The following is a 22,143-nucleotide window of genomic DNA, read 5'->3' on the forward strand; positions in this document are numbered from 1 at the left end:
TCAAGTTGAATTAAAGTATGTAACACCATTCAACTAAAATGAGATAAATAATAGGGGTTATTTTAGGACACACACATAGATACATTAGATTAGAATAAAGAAAGAGGATGAATATTTCAAACCCCGTGGTGGGGTTTAAGGAGCGACATTTGTAATAATCTAATATAGTAGAGTAGGAGTAAGTTAAAACAAACAAGAAAACTCTCTCTTCTTCTTCTTCTTCTTCTTCGATATATATGGTTCTGCGCTGCGTTTAGGAATTGATCATCACACCACACCACGCCATCGGGGAGTTATGTAACAGACTCTCTCCTTATCATTAGAGCAGGTATGTAATCACTTCACTTTCCTTTTCATCTGCTGTTGTACTAGGGTTCTTATGTTACACCTTTTGACTCTCTCCTTCTTCTCTCTTCCTACCATGCGATTCTACCAAAAAAAGGTTTTTGTCAATTTTAATTACTCACTGTGTTAATCACCACTTCGATTCTGATAACAGATTTCACATGACCATTACTACATACAACCCGTTGGAATTCTGTATCCTCCACTTTTTCCTACTATTTTCATACCACAAAAAAAAAAAAATCTATTTGGACAATCAAACCATTCAGCTCATTGAAGTTTTGGAAAACAAAAAACTAACCTATTACTTCTTTGCTGTCCAGTTATTCAATCACGCTTAGCTGGTGAACATAGAATGCTCAATTTAATCATCAATCATTGTCCCTGCTGGTCATGGGGTTGATTGATTGTGACTAAATGAAAAATTATTTGATTGGGACTCTAGCAAGTAAATGTTATGGTAGCTAAATAAGTATTTCTGCTCATCCCTATTTACAACAAGTATCACTGCATCATCAATTGTTTTTGATCTGAATCTTCCATTGCAGTTGCCCCAGATTATATGTAGTCACCACAGCTTAGTATCTTTTGTTTCTAGAATCTCTTCATATGATATCGATGAAAAGCTTCGGTTGAAATGTCTCCACCTTTGGCTTTGTTGATTTCAAAACTCTATATGCTTGCTTACTCTTGAGCAACATGGCAACGGAGAGCCCTATGAGAATACTCCAAGACAGTAGAAAAGGAAAGTGGGTTTCTGCCAAGGACACGGTCAACTTCGCATCACCTATGAATGAAGTGGCAGCTGATGAACTGGGATTGCTTCTTAAAGGTCATAAGATTCATGGCCATAATAGAAATAAGGTTCCAAATCGTAGTGGTAGTGCGCCTCCAAGCATGGAGGGCTCATTTTCAGCCTACGGTAACCTTGTCTATGATCAAAGCTCCGGCCGGAAGTTGAGTTTGGCAAGCTTAGACAATGCCATGCAGAACTGGCAGTCTGAAGAGCAGATGCGTGCTGATCCCTCGTATTTTGCATACTACAACTCTAATGTCAACTTGAATCCTAGGCTTCCTCCTCCTATTATTTCTAGGGAGAATAGACACCTGGCACACCATTTTGCAGATCTGGGTGATAGCTGCCAGTTAAACTCTTCTGAGAATAGTAAAGATGGATCCTTGCATGTGACCAGAAGTTCTCTCTCAACTCATGATGAGGAGCCGGAAGATGAAAATTTACCACAGAGTGCTTCAGGACAGCACTTGGCCTCCTTTGCAGGTCAACATAAAAGTTTGGTTGACCTAATACAGGTATTGAAGTTCAAGAATATTTCTTCCGTTCTGTGTATTGTTTCCTTTCTATTAGTTTCTCTTTGCATGTGCCCAACTTTTCAACATCTAAGAAGTTCTGCTTAATTTTCTGAAGCATGCATGCAGTACATTGTGCTAATGAATGAGAAGATAGTATCATTTAGATTTCTGTAGTGCTATCTCTTTCATGTTCCATGCGGCCTGCTTATACTGGTGACTAATTGGTCACAGGAGGACTTCCCTCGCACTCCATCACCAGTTTACAATCAAACTCGGTCCTCTGGTCATGTTGCTGCGGAGGAACCAACTGATTCTGATATGCAATCTCTTACATTGGACGGTCTCTCCCTTGATATTTCAAATAAACACGGTGCAGATGCTTGTGGGGATGTCTTAGGTGACCATGATATAGCTGCCTCTAATCAGCCTTTGGCCATTACACTTGAAAAAGAATCTTGTGTTGACAGTCTTGGGAAATCTCATTCCCCTCAGAAAGGTGAATTACCAGGTAATGATGCACATCTGGTGAATGAACTCTTAGTCGGTGATGAGATAGCATCAGGTATTTTAAAGAACGTTCAGGCTCCAGAGGCTAGTAAGAACGAGGATGAACAGTATTTTCACAGCAGGAATGCAGTAGAACAGAAACAACAGCAGCAGTACCACTCCCAGCGAAGCACGACTTACCAAGTTAATGGCCCACAAGTTCAAGCAAATACACTTGGGACTAATACACTGCAGAGTAGCCTAGCAAAAGGTTATGGTCAGAGCTGGTCCTCTTCAGTTGAAGTACAAGCAGCTCCTCAAGGTTCTGGCCTCACACCTCCTCTATATGCAACAGCTGCAGCCTATATGGCTTCTGGTAATCCGTACTATTCTAACTTGAGTCCATCTGGTGGATATGCCCCTCAATACAATATAGGGGGATATGCATTGAGTTCGCCTTCTCTTTCTCCATTTTTAGCTGGATATCCGTCTATGCATATTAATACTAGTTCTGGACGAAGCATCAGTGGTCAAAATGTTGCACCAAGGGAAAACATTCCACAAGTTGGTGATCTGCATCATTTAACCAAGTTTTTTGGGCATCATGGGTTAATGGTGCATCCTTTCCCAGATCCTTTTCATATGCAGTACTTTCATCATCCTCATCCTGTTGATGATTCACACACTTCTCCTAGTCAACATATGCGGTTTCCTTCGCCTGGTGTATTCGGGCTTGAAGTTGATGCTTATGCCTCACAGAAGGAGCCAAATCTCCCTTCTTATATTGCTGAACAGAATTTTCTTCGTCCACCAATTGGAAGTCTGAACTTACCAAGTCCTGGAAAAATGATAATTCCTGGCAATAATTATTTTGGGAGTCCATCGGGCCTGGGATTCACGCAACAGTTTCCAGCCTCACCTCTTGGTAGTCCTGTACTGCCAGGATCCCCTATTGGAAGAAGGAATGAAATTAAACCTTCCCCTGGTTCAGGTAGAAATAATGGATTGTATTCTGGATGGACTGCACAAAGGGGTCCTGGTAGCTTGAATGACTCTAAAAGACATTCATTTCTCGAAGAACTGAAACAAAGCAATGCTCGAAGAATTGACCTCTCTGATATTGCAGGTCGTGTTGTTGAATTCAGGTAGTATATATGTACCGACTGTGTATTTTCTGCAGTAAACTTTCTGTATAATCCCAAAGATGTGAAGTTAATTTAATGGTTCTTTAACCTCAGTGTTGATCAGCATGGAAGTCGGTTTATACAGCAGAAATTGGAAAATTGTAGTATTGAAGAAAAGGCATCTGTTTTCAAAGAAATCCTTCCACATGCTTCAAAGCTAATTACAGATGTTTTTGGGAACTATGTCATTCAAAAGGTAAATATTCTGGTTTTCTGTACTTTCAGGTCTTTCTGGACATTTTCAGTTTTTTAAACCCTTGAGCCTTTAACCTTCCAGCATGTTTTGCATATCTGAATTATGTGTCCAGTTCTTTGAGCATGGAAGTCATGAGCAAAGAAAGATGCTGGCATGTCAATTAGGAGGACAGATGCTGCCTTTAAGTTTGCAAATGTATGGTTGTCGTGTTATTCAAAAGGTATATTTTACTTAAAGTATACAAATATATTTTTATGATTGGATTCATATGGAAGTTGTTATTCTTGTATGACGAACAACTTGTATAACTTCACCAATAAATAATATCATTGTCTTACAAAAAAACAATTGCCTTTCAAGCCATGGCCCTTGATTTTGAAGATTCGGAGTCACATTTATCAAGAGTCATCAACATTTTCCCCATGTACATGTCAGTGTTGCTCAATTCTTCTCTTGAATCAGGTCATGCTTGCATAACTGTACCAAACAAGGATTTTCGGTTGCTAATTTACTTTTAAGAGAATTTATTGAAAAATCCCCCCTCCCTCTCCATTTCTTTTAAGTGTTGAATTAGTGGCTGAAATTTTAAAGAGTTTCTCGGTATAAGATCCTTGATTTGACATGGTGAATAGCTGATCAATTAGAATTTCCTGATATACATGCTCTCTAAGAAATATCATCATTAACAATAGTGGTAAAGATTTAAATTGTTAATGTTTAGCATTTTTACCATTTTCACTTCATTAAAGTTTTGTCGTTTTGATGATCCATATTTCGATTGATGGGCTTCTCCAACCAATTCTTGGCTCTCTAAATTGGGCATAATAAGTAGTTGTAAATACGGGAAATTAGTATTAGACCTTTAAGTGAAATATTGGTTTGCGCGTACAAATCTTCAACTTCTTTTTTCAAACCAAGTTAATGTCCATGGACAACTGCAACTTCCACAAATGTCTTTCAACTTCAACAACACTTTTTTGTCAATTTCTCAAAGAGTGTCCAAGTACCTACTAATATTGCTACCTAATTGGATCTCTTAAAGGGTAGAGCTGAAAGCAGATTGTAAGGTCCCTTCTATAGGTTATAAACCACGGTCCATGACTGTGCTAAGCACACTTTGAGGCCATACAGTTATTATCATGTTGGATAGCACACATTTATTATGCTAATTTTTTTTGTACTCTAGTACAGTAGTTTTCTTTTGTCCGTTTTCATCCAAGCAATTCAGTAAGTTGTACAGATAAAGATGTCGTTGTCTTGCTGTTGATGTTCTTTCTAGGCCCTGGAAGTTATTGACCTTGATCAGAAAACAGAACTTGTCCATGAACTCAATGGGCATGTAATGAAGTGCGTACGAGATCAAAATGGGAACCATGTAATCCAAAAATGCATCGAGTGCATACCTCCTGAAAAAATTAACTTCATTATCTCCTCATTCCAAGGCCAAGTAGCTATATTGTCTACTCATCCTTATGGTTGTCGTGTAATCCAGGTATTATTAAACTATGTTGTACCATGACATATAGTTGCTTTTTTTATATTTCAACTGACTCCCATCTCATTTCATATGAATTTTCCAAAGAGAATATTGGAACATTGTTCAGAAAACTCTCAAAGTCAAAGTATAGTGCATGAAATCTTGGAATCTGCTTATCCTCTTGCTCAAGATCAGTATGGGAACTATGTCACCCAGGTTTGTATCTATTTTTTCTCCGTTTGATATACAAAAACTTTCCTTCTTATTGTTAAGTTCTGTAACTTCCTGATCACTATATGTGACTTCTTCTCTTCCAACCATAACAAAAAAGCATCTATTGTGCAAATTAAATAATTAGTGTGGTGTGATGGGGACATTACTGGCTTATTTTAAGTGTTCTGTAAATTCCTTCCTTTCATGTAGACATCGATGTCATTCAATAAGAAGTAAAATATATAATTATACAATTCTCAGAAAAATAGATATATAATATTATACAACTCTCTGAAAAATAAATCATAAAATTATACCTTTCAGATAAGGATGTGCAATACATGAATAGATTTTTTTTCAAAGTTCCCCTTGGCTTCCTGTGTGTCTGTGCTATTATTGTTGTGTGCATGCACCCAACCGCTCCCCCCCCCCCTCTCCCCCCCAAAAATAGGAAGAGGGAAAAACTAAATGGCTCTAAATTATGTGCTCAACTGGAAAATAGAACAGTTTGTTTGGGGACAGTGATGGACTAAAGGGCACCGGTAGTGTTAACATAAGAATTTATGGCTGCAGCATGTTCTGGAGAGGGGAAGACCACATGAAAGAAGTCGAATTATCGGAAAGTTGACCGGAAATGTTGTACAGTTAAGCCAACACAAATATGCCTCAAACGTTGTTGAGAAGTGTCTGGAATATGGTGATTCTACTGAGAGAGATTTTTTGATCGAGGAGATTCTTGCAGAGTCAGAGGGAAATGACTGTTTGCTGGTAAGGCAATCTGAATTCTTGTTTACTATTCTTACGTTTTCCTTCACAGCTGTAATTCAGTAATCAACTATTTCACATAGCAATTTCTGTGAAACCTCTTTGTAAAGGACGATAGGAAGATCATGTGCCTAAACTGAGTTAAGCCAACTTCTCTTTGCTTTCCCAATCACTTATATGGTCATTTGGCAAAGAAACTGAAATGTGGGCCATTCCTTGTGTAGTTGTGTAATTACTTTCTCAAACATGCTTCAGTGAGATATAGAACCTAGAATTCCACCATCAGAGGATCGTTTTTGAAAAATGCAAATAGGAGTAGTGTTATAACAATTTGCTCTTTGGAATTATGCCCTAGCTCTTTCTCTAGCCTCATCAGCTAGCAATCTTTTTCTCGTCCTGTTTCACTTCAAGATAACTTTTCCAATTTAGACTTTGCGATAACCTTTTGGGAGAAATTATCAGTGACTCAGTGTAATTTAACATGTTGAAGATTTCTTATTTTATTTTCCGTTCTACAGATTTCACTTATTATGTGTAATTACTTCTAATTTTTAAAGTTACCTAATAGTGCAAGCAAATTTAACCCTGCATTCTTTTCCATTTTTCTTTTATTATTATTATGTAGTGGAATTAACTATAAAATGTTCAACAGATTGTAATGGGGGGAAGATGATGTCCTAATTCTTAGATTGCAAGATTAGCTGATGGATTTTTGAAATGATGGGAAATATTGAAATTGTTTTTATAACAATTTGATGCCAGCCTAATTTTTAAAGTTACCTAATAGTGCAAACAAATTTAACCCTGTATTCTTTTCCATTTTTCTTTTATTATTATTATGTAGTGGAATTAACTATAAAATGTTCAACAGATTGTAAAGGGGGGAACATGATGTCCTAATTCTTAGATTGCAAGATTAGCTGATGGATTTTTGAAATGATGGGAAATATTGAAATTGTTTTTATAACAATTTGATGTCAGCTGCAAAAGATCTATTTTTGGATGGTAGACATTTTTGTTAAATTGTCCAAAGGATTCTGCCTAGGGAAAAAAGGCTCTCTGCATGTGTAAGGAGAAAGTTCATTTATATAACAGATTCTGGTTTGCACCTTAGATATTTGATCTGGGCCTTAGATATTTGATCTGGGCCAGCGGAATAATACTATTTGGTGTTTGACCTTTTATTGGATGGAACACTGCAAGATCTGGGTCACTGCAAAACATGATATCAGTGAATTAGTGTACTGATTGATTAGATCCTAATTAGGACCCTATAGTGAATCTAAAAGAAGGGGAAAAGAAGTACTTGCTACCTTATTAAAAAAAAAAGAAGGAACGAAGTAAAATAGATATAAGCCAAAGAAGAAGAGTGAATGAATGAAGAGGACAGCGCAAATGAATTGTTCGTTGAAAAGAGATGAGACCTTTCTTCAGTATGTTGAGGATTTTATGCATCAATTGTTACAATACTTCTTTTTGTTTTCAAAAGGAAAGGATTCTGGTTTTGGTTTTCTTAAAGTCCTGGTAGGAAGCAGTGGTATACTAGCTATGCCTGCCTGTCTTTATGTTGTGGGATGAGTTTGATGGTCACAGCTCTTAGTTTTGTCCAATATCGCATCATCTAACAGTTTCACACACACACACACACTTGCTCTACCTATTTATAGTAGTTGTATGCCTACCCTACCCACCCTCTCTCTATCTCATAGGCATCACCAATCTTCATTTGCCGATCATTTTCCTTTTTGAATGCACATGTATTAATAGTCTATGCAAGGAGATGAGCTAGGGTGCATTCCTTGATTGTTTTCATACATGCATTGTTTTAACATGGTATATTCTGTCTCTATTTTGGTGGGGTTGGGATAAATTTTCTTGTCCTATCAATTACTGAAAAAAAGAAGAAATTATTATCCTATCGCATGTTTTTGGTAAGGTATTGCATCCAATTGATATAAAACGCAAGTACGATCTATCCACCATGGAAAGAGGTGGTTTACAATAGTGAAGCTAATAGCTCTGAAAGTAGTTTGGAAAAGATTATGGAACTGTGCAACTAACTACACTTTCAGGAAGGCAGAAGCTTTAGACTCTGTGGGGCCTACCCTTGTCACTTGGGCTAGTCCACCTAGACTGAGATAGTAATGTATTTAACTGACCTCAAGTCTAATTGGTAGGAAGTGGTCTCAGCTGTAAGTCTAGAATTTTGTGTAGAACTAATGTCATTTTTCTCACTTCTCTATTTGGTGAATGTGAAGTTCTAATTTTTTTCAAAGCAGTGACGAATGAGTTTTTCCTAAATTGACTTATTGACGGGGAAATTTTGGCTCTCATGGTAGACAATGATGAAGGACCAATTTGCAAATTATGTGGTCCAGAAGATTCTTGAGATTAGCAACAATAAGCACCGGGAAATTCTGCTAAGCCGAATCAGAGTTCATCTTCATGCTTTGAAGAAATACACCTACGGAAAACACATAGTGGCTCGATTTGAACAGCTCTCCGAACAGCTGTGTGATGAAGGTGTGTAGAAGTTAAGTGGTCTGATTTATGTGTGCAACTGCTATTATTTGTTGCTGCCGTTGTCTGATTAACTGACTTTCATGTTTTGGGGGGATTTTAGTGCTTTGATCTATCCATACATGTTTTGCACCTTCTACCATTTGTCATGCAGATATTGGAACCTGTGAACCCTAGATCGTTGAACAAAGAGTTCTCTACTCGTCCGGTGGACGGTGGAATTGTTTGCAGCAGCCGAACTGTTGATTGTTCAGCAAAGTACCAGTGGTAACTGTTAACCCTAGAGTGGTGTTGTTTTATTTGCCGACTATATCCAAGATTGTAGATATCTTGAATAATCGAAGCATGTATTATGGGAGAAAAATATTCAGTGCGTACTAAATTAGTAAGATTTGCTTGCTTTGGGGGTGGCTTTCTACAAATATGCTCAAAAGCAGTTCAGAGAAACATGCCATAAGGTTGTTTTTTTTGTTCTCTGGAATGGGTGGTTGCAGGGGAAGCAGGGTAATTGCGGTTGCAAGTTAAAGGACCATGTCCTCTCTTTGTTAGAGCAGGCTCCTTTTTTTTATATAGTAAAACAAAATTACAGCAACATTCCCTAGTTTCTCCAACAGTCATGTTAGTCTCATTTTTAAGTGAAAAGGATCATCACTGAAAAACTAAAAGAGGTAGAAATGACAAACTCACTCATTTACCACCCAAGTGGGATGATTGAGATCTCTTTTATTTAGAACAAAAAGAAAACTATATTGATCTGGAGCATTTTGCTCCCACTGACTTGGCGCTAATACAAATTTGTTGGAATTCTTCTGAAGTTCTCTTCTCGCTAAAACTCAATTAATTATATTTTTCTTCTAAAAATTTTCCACACAACGTGACCGGTGGTGGTGCCCTTCTCTATTGATGTTTAAGTTGCTGGAAAATTAAAAATAATTGTGGGGACTCGTCAGGGCAGAAACCAAAGACTAGCCTTAGAAGTTAGAATGAGCAAGTATACCATATTGTCCATCTAAGGATCATTTTATGAAAAATGACTTGAAGGGTTTGCTGAGGTGATGAAGTTGATGTTTCTAAAGAGAGAAATGGAAGAATAATACTGAGCGCTCGTCAAACCAGTAAAGGTAAGGTAAACCGTAAATAAAGATTAAAAAGGGAAAGGGAGAGCAAAACCTACTGTGTCAAGTTTCATGACCTCTCACAACATAACAGAAGTTTTTTCACCATTATGCAACTTATGAGAGCAATTTAGAACATCAAACACATGATATCTGAAGACAACCAAAAATTGGGAGGTATCCCGCCTTTCCTAAGCATAGGCTGCGATGCAAAAAAAGAAAACAGAAAAGAAGAATAAAAAACATGTTCACTCCAGTGCACCGAAATCAAGAACCCCCTTGCTCCCATTTCTAACATGTAGGAAAATATCAAAAACCTGGCCCATTTGCTTCTCAAAGCCTCACTGCCTCTGCCCATGCTATGCTTAAAGTTAAATCTAGTCACACCAAGTAGTACACAACAATGACCCCTGAGAAACAGTACTTGAGAAATTCCCAAGGCTTGTAATTCCAGCAATAATCATAAATGCATGTCTGTTGCTTACAGAAATGTTAAAGAGATTTCTTTGCGCTCACGAAAGAGCAGGGAAGATGGGAAGCAAAATTTGTGGATGCGTATAAATAACAAATCTCATGATGACAGAGACCACGTTTAACTCTTACCATCACCAGCTTCTAGCTTGAGCGCATAGTAATAAGATTTCATTTACTGTACTACTATTTGTCTGCTGTTACACATGACGTCTATCAGCAAGCAATATATCTTTCCAAGCTTCATACAACGTCCAAGTAATGCCTGATGATGGCATTACTTTTAGGCAACTTGCACCCCAGCCTCTATAAAGGCCTAACAAACCCTCCTCCCTAATAACTTCTGAAAGTGCTGCGACCATGTGAGGTGGACATTTACCTTGTAAAGCACCCACCATTAGCCGCTTTCTCGCCACCTCCAATGGATAACTAATAGTGCTTGCTGTTAAACCTGATCGACAATAACATTAACTCTTTAGATCACATGGTAATCTTGTAATCTGTCTACAAAAGGTGGCAGGTCAAAACATAAGAGTCTCATCAGTGTTAAAGCAACAGCAGATATTCCCCAGTAGTACCATATCCCTATTTGCAGTTAAAGGATCTTCAAAAGTGGACAGTACTTTACCTTAAAGAATAGAAAATTATACTAACATATAAAAGCTTGAGATTAACAATGAAGAATTCCTTCGACTTGCCTCGCAAAGTCCAAATTTCTACTTTATTTTAGAAAATCAAATATATGACAATTTACACTGTCACCCCTTGTTTGCTTGTTTTAGAAAGACCATCTCCTTGTTTAGTACTTCCTCCGTTCCTTTTTATATGTCATCCCTTCCTATAAATAGTTGGACCATAATACTTATCATTTCATAAAAACAATGCATAAATTACCATATTCTTCCTATTATACCCTTGATAGAGTAGTTAATTAGTCTTGAAAATATGTAGTTTGACCAACCTAGAAAAACTAATAAGTACTTAATATTCATTGGAGTACTTCATAGATTGATTAATTACTCTCTCCATTCACTATTCTACAAAATCTGATTTTGAAAATAAACTCAAAAATTTAAATAGTCATCCAAATGTATTTTAATTTTTGAAATCTAGCATATTCATCATTCATTGAAAAGTTGACTTAAAGAAAACATGACATAAGGGTAGAAGGGTAAAATTACTTAATTTCTTAATGCAAGTGCAATCTAAAAAGGTGACATATAAAAAGGAACGGAGAGAGTATATCACATCTATCAAAACTGATTCTCATCCTCCATTGAAATGGAAACCCACTCCAACAACAAGATCACACTCTTTATTTCTATTGGCGTCATCCTACAGAAATTTTCTGATTTACTTCTTTTGTTCTATGCTGACCACTATCAGTGTGATTATATCAAATGTGTGGGCATTTAACATTTAAGGAGAAAACATCATGTTGCTATCTCCTTGTATTAGCCAAATGCTCATAATTTTTAACACCAAACTATTTCTTGCTAGGATTTTCATAAAAATCCCATTGTATCCTGCAGTATGGACCATCTCAGCATCAGAGAGGGTACATGATTCAGTGACATTATTGCAATTAGACTTAAAATCAATTGTTCAGCACATTAGAACTAATTGCTCTAGTATTTGTCTCCCCCCAACAAAAGAATTCTGCATGTAAATTCAACCATATCCCTTCTTAGTCACCTTGCAAGCACCTCCGTTACAAATTACAATCTTATAGATACTACACACCATAATGATTGGTCAAAAATATACTTAAATGTACGATGCTCCTTTTTCCAGAGTCTGTACAATGGATGTCCTTTCTCCTCTCTGCAGCGATATTAAATCTAGTCCTGGTATTTTTCTTTTGACCTCGTGCATCGGAGGAGAAAAGCATCACAGGCTTGTTTTTTTCTTCCAGTATTCTACATCAACCTTTCATCTTTGTTCACGTGCTGTTCTTTTGACCTGCCCAACCAGTTGCATACGTAGGAAGGGCCTTAAAAGGTTAAATCCAGTAATTGAGATAAGGAATTATCAACTCAAAGCATAACGGTGCTGTAATCTGTGCAAACGAAGTCCAGTGGACTAACTCAAGTATAACCTTGAACTGCCACTGGAGGAGTTCAACACACAACTGTAATGCTAATTTCCAAGTCAGCACTTCCAGATTTTGTGTTGATCGTGATACACAAATCTTCCCGGAAGTAAGGACTTGCCAGTCAAGAATGCACACCTAAAAAAGATGAAGTGCCACAAATGAGGATGCTCAGATGGATGTATGGGCCTTCTAGTAGATTAGGAACGAAGTTACACAGGACAGGGTGGGAGTGGCCTCTGTGGCAGACAAGATGAGGAAAGTGACGCTTAGATGATTTGGGGCATGTAAACAGACGGTGCACAGATGCACCAATAAGGAGGTGTGAGAGGGGTGGCTATAGCAGGTCCTAGGATAGGTAGACGTAGGCTGAAGAGGAATTGGGGGGAGAGGATTAGACCGGACATGGCACACTTTCAGCTTACTGAAAACATAGACCCCAAATAGGAAGGTATGAAGGTCGAAGATCAACATAGAAAGGTAGTAGGTAGCCGAGTGCTGTGTACTTGTATGTGGGAGAGGCAGGGGCCTCTGCTCATCTTTTCCATAGCTAATAAGAATAAGAAATGAGACAAAGGATCTCCTTGTCTGAAACTCCCTTTGTGATTTAAAGAAACCTGTTGATGAGCCATAGAAAAGAAACTCATTGTTGATATGCAGAACTGTTCATATCAATCCTCTTTACCACAAATAGCAGATCACTGTGAAGTTAAAGAAAATTTGAACCTAGGAGAGAGTGTGTTTGATTCAAGATTCTTACCTGAGAAAGCTCCAACTAGGAGCATCTCTGCACGGCTTAGAGATTCTTTCTTTTGTGCACGGCAATACGATTTCTTAATTGTCTCATACATGAAATAATAACAAGTGCTATATGGGAGCATGCCAATCAATGTTGGCCCAAGTCCAGCATACAGGCCTGCAATTCCACCGTCCTTGTAAATCTTGTGAACTGCAATGCGTATGCTGGGGTAGACCTCAGGACTCACCGTCAACCGATCCTGTGAAGCACGTTGAATCAGCACTTAAGAATGTGAGATAATTTCTCCTTGCCACAAGCACAATAACTTAATGACATAACTGTGCAGATAGTCATGAACACTTTGAAAACCAAAGCTATTGTTTTCCCACAACAAAACTCTCGAGTTAAAATACCTTCAGCACTTCCAGCGGATGACATGCAAGTGTGCTTACAACTCCAGCAGCAGCACCAGCAACAGCAACTGGCGATAGCCATGAGAGAGAAAAGCTTAGGCTAGCATTACCAATCTGCAGCTTGGGGCTACCAGTATCCGTCCATTTCTCTTGTGCTGAAGTCATTGCTCGCTTGACACACTCAAATGTCCCAAGTTCAATTGCTTGTGTGGGAATTATCCGTAGCATGTTAATTGTATTACCTGCCCACAGCCCTTGCCAACCCTGCTGTTCAATAACCTGAATAAAACTTGTACCAATGTTTCTGGACCCAACACCAACTACCATTCTTGTCCTGCATATTTTAAATACCAAAATTAGGTAACATAACCAAATGAATAGTAAGCCAATTTAAAGCAAATAAAAATTCCTGCAAGTCAATTCATATCCTATATGAGGAGCTTCACTGACAGATATATTTTATTTAACATAAGGTAGCTACTATATAGATGAACAGTAACACTATGAGAGTGCTACAGAAGATCACACATGGAGATAAAGCATGTCCACCAAAGTAGTTGCATCATTTATAAAAGACTGCATGGACCAAAAATATAGCAAACGAATAGGCCTGTCTTTAAAATTATGTGATATCTTTCAAACCAAGCTGTCCAACAAATGCAGCAATTTGTTAACATAAGTTAATATTTAGCGCTCTAACGCCGTAAGATTTTCTACCTTTTTTTTTTATGCCGATATAATTTTTTTAAAAAAAAAAAACTCAATGCACTTATAAACACGTTGTAACCAACCTGATGGTTTCAAGAGGAGCTAGAATGGCCTTGGTCATCGCCCCAGCCAAAGCCCCGCTGAAAAATTCACCAACTTCTTGAGTCCTGATAAAATCCTGCAGAGATAATGCAACATTTGAGCGACAATCAATGATAAACTCAAAATAGTAGATGATGAAGCTACATTAAAGACTCGTCCGACGTCAGGGAAGTTGAGTTGAAGGTTAATTTGACGGTCCTTGGTAGGAGAGAGGTCGAAGTCCTTGGGTATAATCATGATATCTCCGACGACACAGTAAGTCTTCTTCTGCGATTGGGATTCCGCAGCCATAGAGACAATGAACAGATTAGTAGTTGAGGTGTGCCGCATTTACAATAATACTTCAAAAATCCTAAAGACTAACGCCGGCGAGACAAGAGAAAACATGGAAAATGGAGAAAACGTTTTCCCTGAGACTATGGAGGGAGATTTTTCTTTTTGACTCAAATTTCCGATATTATTAGGGTTTTCTTCTCCTGTGATATTTTCCATGTAATCATTTATTTTATCAACTAGTTCTAGAAACGCGCTTTGCAGTTTAACCTATGTTATTGTTATAATTTATATAAATGTAAAATATAAAATTACTTAATATTGTCTAAGTACTTTTATATGTTTTTTTACATGTAAAATAAACTTTTTTTAGTGATTAATTTCTGTTTAGAACTTAAATATTAACAATTTTTTTGGTGAATGATGAGCAACTTATAAGGCTAAAACTAAGTCTCAAGGCTCAAATTTCTTAGGACATAAATTCTTCAACAATCATTAAAAATAAAAAAATGAATGAAGGACACAATCCACTAATAAAAATAGTGATCAATAAAAAATATACAAAAACTATTAGATTATGTGTTTCTCCAACAACCATGAAAATAAAAAATGAAAGAAGGCACAAATCAATAAGAAAAATAGTGACCAATAAAAAAATACTCCTTACAGAAGAACTATTAGATGATGAAACACAAAGTGTGATGGATTAATATTTTTTATCCAATTTATAAAGGGAGAAATTAAGTACATGAAAGATTTGTACATGAATATGTTTAATGGTGAAAGCTAAAAAGTTTTAAAAATTAAATTTATTAAGAAATGAAAAATAATAAGTTGTAATATCTAATCATGTATTTGGTCTAGTTTAATTGTCATTATTGATTTAATTTTATAAATTAATTTAAAAAAATAAATTTTAAAAAATTAGTGAAGGACATTTTCACAATCTAACTTTGAACTTTAAATATTTTCATTTATAATAATATATGATTTAAAGATATTTCTCCTTTGTATTTTTTATTCACATATACCCCTCTTATGTTATTTTACTTCCCATCCAATATTATTTTTCATATAGATTTACTTTTAATTTTATTTTTAAAAAATACGTACTAGTTTGCCTCAAATTTGAATAACTAATTTGATTAGAAACTCACCTGTTTAACACACATTTACTCTTCTTTCGTCATTATCTTCTTTCTTTTTTAATTAAATTAAGTTTGAACTTTTAATAATTAAATATTAGAGCAATTTTCACATATAGCAAATACAAAATTCGTATTTGTATTTTATAACAAAGTTTAGATAATTGCGCTTCATAGCAAACATAAATATGTATATTTTGCTATACATATAAAAAAAAAATTTTGTATAATTCGCTATATATATACAAAAGGAAATAGTTATATACAAATTAATTGTATAATTTGTGTATGTATAAGCGATAGAGGCGAGGGTGGCAAACAAATCTGAAAGAGTAGCGAGTGAGATTTCGAAGAGGAAAGAGAGGGGAACGAAAATATATATATGTTTACATACAATTTTTTCTCGATTTATACAAACACAAACGCATTTTATACATTTGTGTTTGTATAAAATCGAGAGGGAGCGAGAGAGAGAGGGAGAGTGGCGAGCGAGAGTTTTAGGTAGAGAGGTAACTAGCAAACAATGTGCTACAAGGCACAATTAAATCAAAGTGTGGTTATAACATTTACTTTTGAATTATTAGTTTGTCATTATATACAATTTTTCCCATAAATTAACCTACTTTGTATCATGATACATATAGAGTTGTGAATATGGGCTAGGCTCGTTAGGTCGACCTGGCCTAACTCGGGATTTAATAAGAGTGGGCTAAGATTATTGGAGCCCGTTTAGAAAAAGGGTTTTTAAGCCCGGCCTGAATAAGTCTGCTGATTAGTGGGGCTTGAGAAATATCGGTAGGGTCGACACGTATGCCAATAAAAAATAATATAATATAATTTTAAAAATAAAAATAAAAGAGAGTCCAAACTAAAAAAAATTAAGTTAATATTTCTATTTAGATATTTATACTTTTACTAGAAAAAAACTTAATAAATATTATAAAGATAATTTTATTTGTGGATTTGATTAACAAGTAGTAACTTTAACATCATGTAATATTGTTTCGTCAACATTTATGATAATATTTCAAATTATAATGTATAATTTAATTAATAATTATAAAAAAATATAATTTTTTAAAAAGTGAATTGACCCGACAAGTCTGTAGCCCACGTACTTGTGGGTTGGGGCGACTGTTTTAAGGCCCACTCTAAAAATGGGTTAGCCCGGCCTGATCCGTAAAACATCAAAGCTTGTATGGATTAATCTGAATGGGGCGGACTAGCTCATATTGACAGTTCTAGATTCAGATAATAGGTTGATAGCAATATATTTTGGAAAAAAGACAAAAATTCACCTTTAAGTTCTCTTATTATCATTATCTCCTATTAGTTTTATAAATTTCTAAAATTTTACATTATCGCGCATCAGATTAATGTATAAGTGCATCAGAATAATGTATCTCGCGCATCAAATTAATTTATCTCATACATCAGATTCGAAAACCTTTTATGCAAGAACCCAAGACTTGGAGTAGAAATTGGACTTTTTCATCTTTTTGAAATCTTTGAAAATCATCTTTGAAATTGGCTCTAAGGTGATAGCAAGCCTTAGATGAAGAACTTCCATTCTTTATTAGAAGAATCTAATGTATCTCGCGCATCAGATTAGTGAATCGTGTATAATATGTACATCAAATTAGTTTATCGTGTATAAAATGTAATGTATCTTACTTAACGATTAATGCATCTCGCGCATCAAATTAGTGTATCAGCGCTTATATTATTATATCAGTTTGAGAGATTTCTGTACTTATAAACTTATAAATAACAAATAAAAATATTATTGTAATTTTTATCTTATGCCCATATATTTTTCACGCCCTTGGTGATATTATTAGTGCAGTCTCTCTTAAATTGATTAAATGAAATAATACATGCAATTTGACTTTTTTTTTCTAATATAAAAATGTTCCTAAAATAGTTGAGGCTATTTATTAATCGAAAAAGGGCCTAAAATATCCTCGAAGTATTGAAAATGGTACACAATTACTCCCCATCCACCTATTGGCCCCCAAATACCCTTCACATCCACCTTTGGGTCCAAATCTACCCCTTCATTAACGGACCAAAATTAAAAATAATTAAATAATAAGTTTTAATTACGTGGCACTCAACCATTGGTTGTAATTTATTTATTTAAAATAATTTTAAACCCACCCTATTTAACTAAACCCGCCCCACTTGACCCAATTTAAAAAAACGGAAAAGGGTCTAAAATACCCTTGAAGTATTGAAAATGGTACAAAATTACCCTTCATCCACCTATTGGCTCCAAAATGCCCTTTTCATCCACCTATTGGCTCCAAAATACCCTTGTCATCCACCTTTGAGTTTAAAATTGGCCACTTATTTAATGATTTTAAATTTAAACTCTTTAAATATTTTTAAAATACTTGATGTTCAACTATTGGTTATAATTTAATTTATTTGTATTATTTGTAAATCAACTCACTACCCACCCATTACTAACTAAACTCCACCCAATTAATAATCCAACTATAATATCAAAATCGTCATAAACACTACTAAAACACGATGAAATTATAGATTAATGAAAATGACATCCAAAATTATTCGAGTCCGAATCGAAGCCCCAATTAAATTTATGTTGAGCCGCTTATTTAGGAGGACACTTTCAATTTGATTCACTTACAAGATTGAATTAGAAATTTATGATTAAAGGTAAAGAAGTAATACATCCCGAATTAATTCATGCACTTTTTTAAAATATAATTTTATAAATATTTATGATTTGTTTTAAAACTTTTAATATATTATTTTGAAAAAAAGTTACCTATGAAGTAACATCACATAATTGAGACGTAAGAATAATTAAGATGAACATAGTCAGACTTTTAAGTTTATCGATAATTTTTACTTAGATACTTGAATGTATGATAATTTACTTCTATAGATATTTTCGTCTCAAATTTTTTAAAACACTCAATTGGCAGTAGCTTTTCTATTGTTGCATTAATAATGTGAGTGATTTATTAATTTGGAGAATTTAATTAGTAATGGATGGGTTGTGGATTGATTTATAAATTATACTAATAAGTTAAATTATAACAAATAGTTGAGCGCCAAGTATTTAAAAAATATTTAAATAGTTTAAATATAAAACCGTTAAATAAGTGGTCAATTTTGAACCAAAAGGTGGATGACAAGGGTAGTTTAGACCCAATAGGTGGGTGGGAAGGGTATTTTGGAGCCAATAGGTGGATGGAGGGTAATTTTGTACCATTTTCAATACTGTGAGGGTATTTTAGACCCTTTTCCGTTAAAAAAAAAAACCATCTAATTAAAATACCCTAAAACCTTATTCCTCCAATTTTCACAACTTCCATGAACTCCATTGTCTTCTTCTTCTTCTTTTTCATGAAGAAAATGTCAGCTTCTTCTTTGATTTCTTCACCTGAAAAACATTAGAATTTTAAAAACACTACATGTGACTCCAAGAAAATGAACATATTTTATTAATGTCTCACAATAGTCTTATATTCTAAAGGGGTCATACAAAGTGAAACAATATATTGTATAATAGTTCATTTACGTGAATTTAATAGTGAGCCGCAACATGTAGTTGATTAAATCTATTGTTTAATAAATGAAGGACCCTCTACTTTAATCATCACGGGCAACATGTCTTAGTAAGTGGAAATTTCAAGAGTTATCTATCATTAGTAACAATAGGGAACTGCCATAATTGATTAGAATAAAAAAGGTAGTTAAATTGCATACAGTTATTTCAACAGCGAGATTGAAGTTCTTCAGGGGAAGAAATCGAAGAAGAAGCTGACATTTTCTTCATGAAGAAGAAGAAGAAGACAATGGAGTCCATGGAAGTTGTGAAAATTGGAGGAATAAGGTTTTAGGGTATTTTAATTAGATGGTTTTTTAAAAAAAATTGGGTCAAGTGGGGCGAGTTTAGTTAAAATGGGTGGGTTTAAAATTATTTTAAATAATTAAATTACAACCAATAGTTGAGTGCCACGTAATTAAAAATTATTATTTAATTATTTTTAATTTTGATCCATTAATGAAGGGGTAAATTTGGACCCAAAGGTGAATGTGAAGGGTATTTGGGGGCCAATAGGTGGATGGGGGATAATTGTGTACCATTTTCAATACTTCGAGAGTATTTTAGGCCCTTTTCCGTTTATTAATAGGACAGTTGAAAATTATTAACAGTTGATTTTGCATATGTAAATTAGTATTTCATAGAAAATAGATATATAGAATAGAAGTGGTCATTTAATTTTGTATTGTCACGTGTTTCTTTGTTATTACTGATATGATTTATGTTAAAGTATGATAAAATTGATATATATAAATTTGAGGTTGATGCATATAATTAATGAAAATAACATATTTATATGGTTAGCTTAACTATCTAACAAGAGAATGAAAATAAGCACATTATTTTCTTCAAAATTGAATTAGAAGTATCCAATTTAAAACTTTAGTAGAAAACGAGATGTTTAATCAGAAAGCATCTTAGTTTGGGTGTCGGAATGAAATATTCTGACGAATTTAAAGAGTTGAGTGTGTATTGAACCTAAAATGATTATGGTCTTTTCAATTTGTTTTTTCGGAAAAGGGCCTAAAATACCCTTAAACTGTTGAAAATGGTACAAAATTACCCTTTATTCATCTATTGGCTCCAAAATGTCCTTTTCATCCACCTATTGGCTCCAAAATACCCTTGTCATCCACCTTTGAGTTCAAAATTGACCACTTATTTAATGGTTTTAAATTTAAACTATTTAAATATTTTTTTAAAATACTTGATGCTCAACTATTGGTTATAATTTAATTTATTTGTATCATTTATAAACCAACTCAATACCCACTCATTACTAACTAAACCCCACCCAATTAATAATCCAACTATTATATCAAAATCGTAATAAACACTACTGAAACACGATGAAATTATAGATTTCTGAAAATGACATTCAAAATTATTCGAATCCGAATCAAAGCTCCAATTAAATTTATGTTGAGCCGTTTATTTAAGAGGACACTTTCAATAGGATTCTCTTTCAAGATTGAATTAGAAATTTATGATTAAATGTAAAGAATTAATATATCCCGAATTAATTCATGCATGTTTTTAAAATATACTTTTATAAATATTTATCATTTGTTTTAAAACCTTTAATATATTATTTTGAAAAAAAAGTTACGTATAAAGTAACATCACATAATTGAGACGTAAGAATAATTAAGATGAACATGGTCAGACTTTTAAATTTGTCGGTAATTTTTATTTAGATACTTGAATATATGATAATTTACTTCTATAGATATTTTCGTCTCAAATTTTTAAAAACACTCAATTGGCAGTAGCTTTTCTGTTGTTGCATTAATAATGTGACGGATTTATTAATTTGGTGGGTAGTGGATTGATTTATAAATTATACTAATAAGTTAAATTATAACAATAGTTGAGCGCCACGTATTTAAAAAAATATTCAAATAGTTTAAATATAAAACCGTTAAATAAGTGGTCAATTTTAAACCAAAAGGTGGATAACAAGGGTATTTTGGACCCAATAGGTGGGTGGGAAGGGTATGATGGAGCTAATAGGTGGATGGAGGGTAATTTTGTACCATTTCCAATACTTTGAGGGTATTTTAGGCCCTTTTCCGTTGTTTTTTTAAACTGGCATTTACGAACATATTTTTTTGATATTTGAAGGAAAAAAGTTAGATAGTTATTGAAAACTCTGAAAAGAAATCTAAATTTGTGTGTGTGTGTGTGGTGGTGGTTTGGGGGGGGGGGTGATTATGAATTTCAAAAAACTAATAATTAGTCTTTGACGGTTTGAATTATCATAGAATCAAAAAACATTTAAATTTTGTGTGGTTTTGAATCAAATATGTACATTAATTTTATAATCTTAAATATGTCATGTAAAATCTAATTGTTGAAATTAGAAAAAAAAACATATTGTAAATGATAAGATATTCAGATTAAAATAGATAAATTTCATTTAGTTTCTTTATAATAAATTGAATAAAATATTTTCTAATTAACATTGATGGTATTATGTTATTCTTTTTATAATCACATGGTCCTCGAATATTACATCTCATTTTCGTTAATATGATCAAATTAAAAAAATAAATTCATCATATGAATATGTTTTCGTGAATTAAAAATATTTATCTATGAATTCAAAATCTTTAACACAATACATATCAAAACGAGGACTCATGAGTCAAGAAAGCATACCTTGTTGTTTTAAAATATAATATACATTATAAAGTTTATATTTTTCTCTAATTTTTTTTTAATAAGTAGATTAAGATTTAAAATTATATTTTGAGTTCATGATTTTACAGTTGGAAACTCAAGTATTTGATTATTGAGTTTGAATTTTAGCACACCGTGTTGCACTTTCAATAGTATTTTATTTTGATATTATTAATTTAATCTCAAAAAAAATAATTATTTCATAATTATATAAAAATAGTAATTAAATATCTATAAACAGTCTTAAGACTAGTAATTCCTCCTAATTTTCATATGACTTTTGCTCGATCAAAATTTTACTAGACACAGTTCGTTTCTTTATT

The 22,143-nt window shown here is 34.2% G+C and overlaps 2 protein-coding genes across 5 annotated transcripts; one reads left to right on the plus strand and one right to left on the minus strand.

The window, feature by feature from the left end:
• The first annotated feature begins 137 nt into the window (after positions 1-137).
• Positions 138-9,089, plus strand: LOC107014263 (pumilio homolog 5). Of its 2 annotated transcripts, none has more exons than XM_015214123.2 (10): positions 138-328; positions 894-1,656; positions 1,888-3,287; positions 3,381-3,522; positions 3,635-3,742; positions 4,802-5,014; positions 5,105-5,215; positions 5,786-5,980; positions 8,317-8,500; positions 8,652-9,089. In XM_015214123.2, exons 2-10 carry the CDS (start codon positions 1,045-1,047, stop codon positions 8,672-8,674), a joined length of 2,988 nt encoding a protein of 995 aa, XP_015069609.1. In that variant the 5' UTR covers positions 138-328; positions 894-1,044; the 3' UTR covers positions 8,675-9,089. The 2 variants fall into 2 exon arrangements, with proteins under 2 accessions (XP_015069609.1, XP_027771700.1); XM_027915899.1 differs by having other exon boundaries at positions 139-328; positions 944-1,656.
• A 754-nt stretch (positions 9,090-9,843) lies between these two features.
• LOC107012119 (probable mitochondrial adenine nucleotide transporter BTL1) lies at positions 9,844-14,624 on the minus strand. Of its 3 annotated transcripts, none has more exons than XM_015211858.2 (5): positions 14,282-14,548; positions 14,119-14,213; positions 13,328-13,661; positions 12,936-13,173; positions 9,844-10,534 (listed from the first exon to the last, which is right to left on the minus strand). In XM_015211858.2, exons 1-5 carry the CDS (start codon positions 14,465-14,467, stop codon positions 10,284-10,286), a joined length of 1,104 nt encoding a protein of 367 aa, XP_015067344.1. In that variant the 5' UTR covers positions 14,468-14,548; the 3' UTR covers positions 9,844-10,283. The 3 variants fall into 3 exon arrangements, with proteins under 3 accessions (XP_015067344.1, XP_027771701.1, XP_015067343.1); XM_027915900.1 differs by lacking the exon at positions 9,844-10,534 and adding an exon at positions 11,643-12,792 and having other exon boundaries at positions 14,300-14,624; XM_015211857.2 differs by lacking the exon at positions 9,844-10,534 and adding an exon at positions 11,643-12,792 and having other exon boundaries at positions 14,282-14,623.
• Positions 14,625-22,143: the final 7,519 nt, after the last annotated feature.

This window comes from Solanum pennellii, chromosome 3 (genome assembly GCF_001406875.1).
Source record: "Solanum pennellii chromosome 3, SPENNV200".
In the NCBI taxonomy this organism is placed as follows: Eukaryota; Viridiplantae; Streptophyta; class Magnoliopsida; order Solanales; family Solanaceae; genus Solanum; species Solanum pennellii.

Excerpts from the sequence above, each read along its gene's own strand:
- LOC107014263 (XM_015214123.2), top strand. The coding sequence starts at position 1,045 with ATGGCAACGGAGAGCCCTATGAGAATACTCCAAGACAGTAGAAAAGGA. Across the intron at positions 5,216-5,785 it reads ATGGGAACTATGTCACCCAG|CATGTTCTGGAGAGGGGAAG; the intron begins GTTTGTATCTAT and ends TTATGGCTGCAG. Across the intron at positions 5,981-8,316 it reads AGGGAAATGACTGTTTGCTG|ACAATGATGAAGGACCAATT; the intron begins GTAAGGCAATCT and ends CTCTCATGGTAG.
- LOC107012119 (XM_015211857.2), bottom strand. The coding sequence starts at position 14,467 with ATGCGGCACACCTCAACTACTAATCTGTTCATTGTCTCTATGGCTGCG. Across the intron at positions 14,214-14,281 it reads ACGTCGGACGAGTCTTTAAT|GATTTTATCAGGACTCAAGA; the intron begins GTAGCTTCATCA and ends TTATCTCTGCAG. Across the intron at positions 13,174-13,327 it reads ATCCGCTGGAAGTGCTGAAG|GATCGGTTGACGGTGAGTCC; the intron begins GTATTTTAACTC and ends CGTGCTTCACAG.